This window comes from Penaeus chinensis, chromosome 36, assembly GCF_019202785.1.
Source record: "Penaeus chinensis breed Huanghai No. 1 chromosome 36, ASM1920278v2, whole genome shotgun sequence".
NCBI lineage: Eukaryota > Metazoa > Arthropoda > Malacostraca > Decapoda > Penaeidae > Penaeus > Penaeus chinensis.
The window spans coordinates 34,197,956-34,207,955 of record NC_061854.1 but is presented as its reverse complement, the minus strand read 5'-3'; the positions used below and the strand labels follow the sequence as shown (position 1 = coordinate 34,207,955).

The 10,000-nt window shown below is 35.5% G+C and overlaps 1 protein-coding gene across 1 annotated transcript in view; it reads left to right on the top strand.

The window, feature by feature from the left end:
* Positions 1-6,455, top strand: part of LOC125044703 (2-phosphoxylose phosphatase 1-like) — a 6,891-nt gene extending 436 nt beyond the window's left edge. The window contains exons 2-4 of the mRNA XM_047641569.1: positions 1,342-1,504; positions 2,023-2,190; positions 2,722-6,455. Coding sequence (XP_047497525.1) covers positions 1,426-1,504; positions 2,023-2,190; positions 2,722-3,959 — 1,485 coding nt within the window. The 5' untranslated portion in view covers positions 1,342-1,425 and the 3' untranslated portion in view covers positions 3,960-6,455. The remainder of the gene's footprint in view (positions 1-1,341; positions 1,505-2,022; positions 2,191-2,721) is intronic.
* Positions 6,456-10,000: the final 3,545 nt, after the last annotated feature.

The window sequence follows — 10,000 nt, the reverse complement described above, 5'->3', positions numbered from 1 at the left end:
GCATTAAAGCAGGAATGGCTCTCAAAATGCATCTTTTTTTTCTTGTAGGTCTGTTAAAATTTCTCTTCAAAGTTGCTGTGATTTATGATTAAAGGCTTACAGTTTTAAGTTCAACCTCCTAATGGTGCAATGCCAAGTGATTGCTGTGTCTTCTGTATCTTTGGCACTCCAACAATAACAAAACCTCCAAATTGTGTAGTCTTGTAAGATAGGATTTAGACTGGTTTATAATTTCTATGATTACAGGTGATGTGTAAGATGGTGGTGGTAGTACTCTTTCACAGTATAACTAAATGCTGTAAGAACCAGAATTCCATTCTGAGTGAATAATAGACAATAGTGTAGTCTAACATAAAATAGGTTTTGTTAGAAATAACATGATAAGCAAGTATTATAGTCTTTTGGGAATACTAAAGTTATCAAGAAAAAAAAATGAACAGCCAAACATGTTGCCATATAAACCAAACAACCTTCCTTCCAATCAACTGATTACCATATTTCCCTATAAACCCTGTAAACATCTAGATCGACTTGCAAAAATGTATTCACCATCCGATATTTAGATGGTAATTATAGACAAACCATTTGAGTGCACTCATTATTTTTTTCATTAAGTTAATTACACCAAATTGAATATGCATATATAATTTCTTCTAAAAAATATCACACATTGACCTATACTTTTTAATTTTCACTAATTAAAAAAAGGAGCTTGGTGGATGTCCAGCAGACTTTTATATTCTACAAGACTTGGGTCAACTCTGACTTTACCTGTAAGCCATTGGTTGGCCACCTCCCTCTTTACAAGTGATAACTATGTGAAAGTATTAATTATGTGACATAATATAATACAAGTTATTTTTCTTGTGGGTAATTTTATATCATACAAATGCATATATTATTGTGAGACTCAATGCTGTCTCTCACTCAATAATCTTTCAAAATTAGGAGACAGTCTGGGTAAGTTAAGAGAAGTGTAGAGAACTCAGGACTTAGGTGCACTGGCAGGCTGGATTCTGACCACTAATCTTTAAGTTGTATGTTGTAAATTTCTGTCAAAATGATGGAATGCACTTCCTGAGCAATGGTATTTATTATGTTCCAGGATATATTTCATACTAATTTTTATTGTTTAATGTGACCAGAAACCACTCATTCTCATTCTCACTCTCACTCTCATACTCTCCTTTTCCCTTCCCACTCCCCCTATTCCCTTATATACTCTATTCTTATTATTTTCTCTCCTTTTTGAGATAAACCAATATAATATTCCTCATACCTATATTACTATTCCTGTACATACCGGTACCAATTATTTATATATTATTCTTTTTTATCCAGTTAATCCAGGAAGGTCACACAAACAAGGTCACAACGAGGCTAGTGCTGGGTTTGGGTCGCTGTTTGTGGGTGACGTGCTGCAGGATGAGGTGGCACAAGAAGTTCAAGGTCTTGCGGTGCTACATACTCATCCTGGGCTGGCTGGGCATCCTGCTCCTTTTCTGTGAGTGTGTTGCTTTTTCTCCATGCATGTTTGTTCATTTCTGTATGATTGCAGAATGTTTGTATTCTTTTTTCCTTTGGGTCAGACAGAGGAAATGGTGTTGATGTTCCTTCATGGAAGTTTGTTTTCATGGACAGTTATTTGTAGATATTGTTTAGTGTTTTAAGTTAGGAACAAAAATGTCTTTGGGCTTATGAACATAATTACTATTTAAGTCTTCAAACAAATCAACCAGACTGTGAAAAATTAATATATAGGATGATTTGTATATTTTCAGTTTAACATAGGACAAATCAGTCCCCAAGAGATTTAAGAATATAATTTTCTTCAGTGAAATTAATGCTTTGATATGTATTAACTGTTCTCATTCACTATCCTTCTTATTATATTCATGAAAATATAAGATATGCAATGTATGATAGTGAGTAGGGATCATTATAGTATATGCAGATTTTTCTCTTTTTCTTATCCAATTCCCTCATTCTTACAAGTTAACATGAACATCACTTCATTGGCAGTGTCATACTGGCGAGTGGAGTCGGACTCAGCACACCCACCTCCCCCACTAGTGGTCAACACGGGAATGCAGCCGGTATCAGGCCAGGTCTTGCAACAGGACAAGCCACGCAGTAAGAAGCTACGACACCAATGCAATCCTCCCGACCGTATACAGCGACATCAAGAAGGTCCATATTCTGTGTTACTGGCTTCAGCCTGGGGTAGAATAATATGGGAATGATGCTGTACTGTGTTTATATTGTAGGATTTGATTGTTTGGAGTGAGAATGTTTTCTTTTCATATCTGTGTTGCTGCTGAGAAAAATTATAACCAAATTCTATTGTCAGCATTTGAGACTAGTTGAAATTTGTTGTTGAATTGATAGGTACTGAATTTTATCTTATATTTCCATTTACAGTCATAACAAAGCTGTGGAAGATTATTATGAAATTTAATATTATTCATGTTAGGCCTAAAACTAAAGTGTGACTAATGTAATGGTGTAAAACATTCAATTACCACATCTCCTTAGCAGAAAAAAAAACAGTTTGGGTTCTTTTGCACACATATTGTTGATTCTTTTGAGACAAATAATTGGTGTCTGCTCTTCTTCATTCAGCTTTATCTTATGTTATGCTTTAGCTAATTTTGAAGGGCTTTTAGGATGTTCACTATATTGAGCTTTGATTTTTTTTTTTTAATTTTTTATTCTTTACAGGTGTCTTGCCATCACAGTATGAGCTGATTGGGGTACTAATTGCCTTCCGCCATGGGGACCGTGGGCCTCTGCTGCCGGTAAGCAATCTGTCAAGCATAAACTGTGGTCACAAGAGCTACGGGACACCTCTGTACAAGAAGTATGTTAGTGATATACTCAACACATCTAAGACTAATACCTATATCAATTTCGTAGGACCCTTTATGAAGTATCCTTTACTTCCCCCTCCTTCAAAGTGCAATATAGGACACTTGACGCCCCAGGGTGTTGCCCAGCACCTGCAACTAGGGAAAGCACTGAAGGAAGTTTACTTTGATGAACTAAATCTAATTGGCAGCAAGCAAGAATTTGATGATATCATTGTGTACAGCACAAAGTACAGGCGCACATTCCAGAGTCTTCTTGCTTTTCTCTATGCCTTTCTCCCTGGCTTCAATATTTCCAAAATCCGTATTCGGGATGGAAAGGGTGTGAGCTTCTGTGAGAATGAGTGCCGCTGTGACAAGATTGACTTCTACGATCAGAAATACGAGCAAGAGCGCCGGGATTACCGCAAATCACACCCGGGGGTCATGGATTTAGTTCGCAGACTTAGTCCCCTCATTAAGGCAAGTCCTACAGCAGATGACATCACTAATCCTCTGGTAATGCAAGATGCCCTTCTCTCGTATGTCTGTCATGGAGCTTCCCTGCCTTGTAATGAAGGCAAGTGTGTCAGGGTAGAGGAGGTCACAAGTCTGATATCCTACGCAGACTGGGAAGGCAAGCAAAAACGCACATCTGCCCAACGCAAGGCTGCAAAATTAAAGTCATATGGAATGCTGAAAAATATTATGGTGTCTATAGACGGAATGATAGGAGAGGGCAGGCCACGTGTCGTTGTGTATTCGGGCCATGACAAGACCCTCAAATACCTCTTGGACAGCCTCTCCATCCCTAACTATCCGCTGCCACACTACGCCTCTCGGCTTATTCTGGAAGTGTACCACAACTCCACCAATTCACAGGATACGCACCAGCGAAGTAATTATTTCTTTAGAGTCGTATACAATGGAAAAGACATAACGAAGCTGATCCCCTTCTGTGGTACTATCACACTAAAACAATTAAAGTTTGGTGGTGTGAAGAGAGGCAGCATCAACTTGTGCAGTCTTGGAAGTCTAGAGAATTACCTAAAGCCACAGGTGTACTTCAAGGAATTTAATGCAGCTTCCTTCAAAGCAGCCTGCAGGAAGTAGCGCAGGAAAGAGTCAGACTGATGGTTGACTTTTAAGTAGGAATAGCCCCCTGTCATGAGATTCGGTTATACAAAGTTTGTTACAGGCTCATAAAGGTGTAACAATTCTTCTGCATATGCAACTCTAGTCTTGGATTTTAGTCATGCAGTATTTATGTAAGTATTAGTATATATTTTCTGTACTATTGTATTCTATTGTACTGTATTAGTACTGGTATATTGTTAAATTATTTGTAGATTCTGTGATTGCACATATAAATTAATACACATTTCCTTATTGTTCAGGTGCCTCATTGAATGTGATTAATCAACTCTAGCATATTTAAACATTCAGCTTAGAATTCTATACTCTAGATGATATCATGAACCTCTACAATATTATTTTGTGCTTAGGTAGGAAGCCCACCTGTTAGTATTGATGATTAAAGGCCCACATCTTCAGTCTGGTGATTGTAGCTAACTTTTTTTTCTCTTGCATATGGACTTCTCTGTAAAGTCCTGTTTAGTCACACAACTCTGATAGTTTGTAAGTGAGACATTTATGAGAATATGTAGATCAATTTAATGATAAGATGAAATTGACAATAAAGATAAATGTATCTGATTCTTAAAGGTAGTTGAATGTGGTGTTTGTTTTGTAAATGAAATAGCTATTGTGCCTGGTAGAAGTGCTAATAACACGGAATAAGTTATGTAAGTATTATTCGTAGTCTTGTATTTTTTTGATGTAGTTACAACGACAGTGAGAAGAAGAAGAGGGAGGCTTTCACTCGGCACAAACACAAAGTAATTAAGTTTCTTTGTCCATCTGTGCCAGGGATTCAACACAGAAGCTTTTCCAGTGATTTTCCTTGTAATGTAGTGCTTTATCACTTGGCTCTCTTTCACTCATTTATTCTGTAACATGGGTGCTGTTGTGCTCACTGGCAGATTGTTAGAACTATAAACAAACAAACAAAAAAATGAAATGTTCTGCACGAGTTGGTAAGGTTCATTTGCTCAACTGGACATATCACGTACCCAGTAAGTGGGTTTTACAGTCATAGATAACCCAGAAAAATACTGCAGTTGCATTTATGAAATCTTTGAATGCCATTGGAGCTGCAGGCACTAATGGAAATTCCAGTGTAATGAGCATGAAAGAAAGACCTTGAGAGCAAACATTGAGGAACCATCAGTACAATGAGCAAATGGTATACTGTTTTATTATGAATGTTAGAGTAGTGAGGAAGGGGTAGCCTGTATACATATCAGAATAGTGAGGTAAGGTAATATAGATAATGTACTGGAGTAATATGTACATGTGTATGTAAACACACTCATGTTAAGATGTGGACATTAAGGTTGGGTGTAGACAAACTGATGCCCAAAGCACAGCTTATGAATGGTGCCCCCTCCAGAAAAGCTACAGAGTGAAACATTCACAGGAAAAATACACATGCAAACAAATAAGAGAAAACATTAACTCAACTATTTTGTAAAACCCATAAGAATATAAACTAGTCACATATGGTTTACAAAAAATCCACTTCAAGTTATCTCTTATAACTATGCATAACAATTGGAAGGATTTAAGAGATATTTCATCTTAATGGTTATGCCATTGCATACAAACAACTTTTATTGTATGAACAATTGGCACTATCCTTTGTTGCAGTTTTTTGAAGACCAGTGATTTTGTGCTTCAGGTAAAAAAAAATTACATCTTTGTTAAATCTTAGCATGTTTTTGTATTATCAATGAGCTTTACCCATTTCCTCCAGGTACATGTAATGTCCTATGTAGTTTTGTATGTAAATTTTGTTTACACATATGGCTCTGTAAGCATGTAGTCTTGAAGGAGTCATTTAGTAGGCCTAACTAACCTTACCTGATTTCCCCATTCCTTGAATTTACGAAAAAATGATTGTTTCTAATGCTGTTAATACTAATGGCAATCAAGAAAAAAAATCCAGGAAAAGGGAAAACAGGTGTGAAAAGTGGGACTAGTAATTGACTCCTTGATGACTAAGCTCTTGTTGAGCCATATATGTGTAAGTGCAATTATAAACAAAAGTCTCGGTGGACATAGCATGTACACATGTGACATCCTTAGCAGCAGTGGGTTTATGGGTCTCGAGACAAAGGGAGTTACATGGTTTCTGGACTTAACACTTCATGATGAGAAAAAGAAGAAAAAAGTAAGCTGAAGATATTAAACTTTGTCACTGAAAAAAAAAAAAAAAAAAAAAAGTTTTATGGCAGAGCATATGGAAATTGAATACAGTAGGTAATGACAGTAAGATAAATAATAATAAATTGATAAAGTTGAGGGAGGCACTGTTGTGGGCACAGTAGCTGAGGGAATACATTTATGGGGCTGTATTTCCTGGATGCCATAAATGTAAACACACACAGACACACTCAGATGCGCACACACACACACACACACACACACACACACACACACACACACACACACACACACACACACACACACACACACACACACACACACACACACACATGTGCACACACACACGAACACACACACGAACACACACACGAACACTCACATTCACACTCACAGACTCACTCACCCATGCACACTCACACATATATATACTTACTCACACACGCACTCACTCACATGTGCAAACACGCACACACCACACATGAATGATTAATTAAGCACGATAAATACACATGCATGTACATACTCGCGTATGTGCGTGCACACACACACACACACACACACACACACACACACACACACACACACACACACACACACACACACACACACACACACACACACACACACACACACACACACACACACACACACACACACACACACACACACACACACACACACACACACACACACACACACACACACACACACACACACACACACACACACATACACATACACATACACATACACATACACATACACATACACATATACATATATATAAAAACACCAGCAGAAAAAAAATGCACAAAGTTGAATAGGCCTAGGTGTTTAACAGTCAGGACCCATTATTGATGAATGTTAGTCAATGGTTATTTGATATAATAAAGAGAGATCTGGTAATATTTCATATTTTTTTAAAGGTTGATTGTAAGTAATTCAGGACTACAAATGTGTACAAATTAATGTGATACAGGTTTGAAGATGTAGCAGGATGAAAATTTGCATAACTGAATTTTTTTTCTTCTTCTTTTTATGGGTCCTGGCAGTTTTGTAATGTTTATAGAGATATTCACACAGTATACATTTTGTGTATACATACTATGACTGTTTAGGGAAATTGAGGTCATAATGCAAGGAGTGTTCAAAGTGTAACGGAATATATGATAAAATGTTATTCATTTTGATATAGAGAGATAAGTGCATTTTAACCATGGTTTTTACATCACAGTCATTAAGGATTACAATTGTGGTAGAAACTGGAGACAATAATTTTAAGATTGTTACTGTTGAAAAAAGGTATTGTATAAGTCACAAAGTACTAGGCAGTTTACTGAGTTAGCAGAAGCATCTGTTAGAATATGTGAAAATGAATAGTGGGACCTTTTAAATGTAAATTCAGAGCACAGCTGGATGTTTTCTAGAAAGGATTGTTAATGAGAAACACCTTTGTGTTTATGCAAAGGGTGTTTAAATAGATCCTGATGAAAACTAGTTATATTTATTGCTAGTCATGAAAAATTTACATAGGTGCAAATGTGTGCTTAAGCTATTTTAAATGTTTGTTTTACATGTAATACAGGTTGAACTCCATTAATTCAGCAATATGGGACTAGACCAGTGCAATAGCTGCAGATTTTCTGCACCAGTGAAGTTTAGGTTTACTGATTACCACTGTAATATTGGTCTTGCAAATTCACAACTGCCAAACCATCAAAGCTGCTGGACCAATGGAGGCCAAATAAGTGAGGTTCAACCTGTCTTTGAAGATTTGCAGGTTTTTATGTTGAATTTGGGTTTTGTCTCCTTTGTAAAGGAAAATGTCTCAAAAGATCTCAAACTTTTATTTGAGTATCATGAAACTTTAAGTAGCTGTCCATAATCACAAATGGTTATAATTCAAGGGACTTGCTATCATTTAATGGTACTTCAACATAGCACACACAAATAAGATACTACTGTATGGATATCATATCCTGTTAGAGTAATGATGTGTATTTTGAACAAGTGTTGTGCATAAGGTCATTTGTGAAGGAAAGTTTGTTTTATTAAAGTTAGGCAGAGTATTCCTTATTATATTTTTAATAATGAAAAGGTTCAGAAACCTACACAGATCATATGTACAATAGTCAGATATTCATATTTTGGGTGATGTAGACAAATAATATGCTGAGTGACTTAGATCAGTGTAACTACTAGTCAGTACGGAAATCAAAAAGAAAAATATGTACCTATAGTTTTCAACATATAGGTAGGTAGAGGAAGGACTTACTGACATCTGCTGGAGAGAGTAACATTGATTTTTTTTTTTTTTCTATTCAGATTTGAAATAGATTTGTCTTACAAGTAGATGAGGGAATAAAGGTGGTGGTGGTAAATATTTATTCATTTATTTTTATTTTTGCCTATTTTTTCAGGGTAAGCAGTTTGGCAGTTATAGTTCATACGATGGATTTTGACTTAATGAGGAATTTTTTGATTAAATTGGTTGTTTTTATAGTACAAATAGAATGAAAATAGAGTGAGAAGCACCAGCACATTGTCAACCCTACAGCCTCATTTTGCATATATACCTAAATACAATAGAAATTTACACTGAATTGAAAAGCCATTCTTTGGACTTCATTCTCCCATGTATATGCATCTTAATGAGCTACAGTTTTCCAGTCGTTGCTTTGGGCTCAGATGATTTCTTTTTATGATGTTATTGCATAGTCTTCCAATTACTTCATATGTTATTTCATTTGGCAATTTTGTTGTCGATGATGTTGTTTTTCAGCGTAATTCCCAGAACGTTTTACAGTTTACATTCATTTTAGTACATGTGTGCAAGATTTGTAATATTCAGTCCAGTTAAGGAAAAAAGCAGGAAGTAGGTCTGGTTATTGGTGGTATAGTGTTTTTGATTCATCTCAAAATTATGTAAGCCTGGCAGTGAGACCTTCATAATACTCTCATTTAGACTGGACAATAACAGATGTTTGCAGAAGGATGACATATTTTCTTTATCTTATTTCTATTTATTTATCTTCTTTTTTTTCTTTTTTTTTGTCTCATCATATATAACTAAACAGAGCTTATACCCCATTGAAGTTCAAGTGCTCAAGCAGTTTAGTTTCCTGATGCTGGTTGTCCTAGAATATATGAGGAAACTCCGAAAGTGAAGTGTAACGTAAAGACAGGAGACTTGGGTGTATATAGTCTAAATAATGATAGCTATGTGGTAAATCTATTTTATAATGGTTTGTCCTCCTCTATGTGAAGTTGCTGCTTTAACAAACAGCAGTTGAAGTAAGAAATTTAACATATAGATAAATAAAGAAAGAAATGGGTGTTAATTTGGATGTTTAGTACATTTGTATTGATTCCAAGGTTAGTTCCCAGACACATGAAAAAAGGCATGTTTATAATAGTGATTATATACACAGGTCTTCAGGCTGGGTTGATAAGAAGAAGGAAGACAAAACTAAATTATATTTTGTTTATTTAGTGGCTCACTTATTTTTCTCTTGATTAATAATATATCACAAAGGAAAAGGTAAATCTATGCAATTTATTTGAATGTACAAGCCAATTAATACCTTTTATTAGTGTTTTATTAGTATTTACCATATTTTTTTCTACAAGGCTTTACTTTGTATTTCATATTTTCCTGGACAGAGATCAGATTTTTAGAAAATATATGATTTATATTTGCTAATACATCGAGTCTGTTTATAGTTTATGTGTATATATATATATGTGTATGTATTTGTAAAAGGAATGAAAATCTGATGAGTGTTTTTATAAAAAAAAAATCATATGTAGCATATAAGCTTGAGAAATAATGTTACAAGAATCAGTCATATATTTGCTTTTGATCA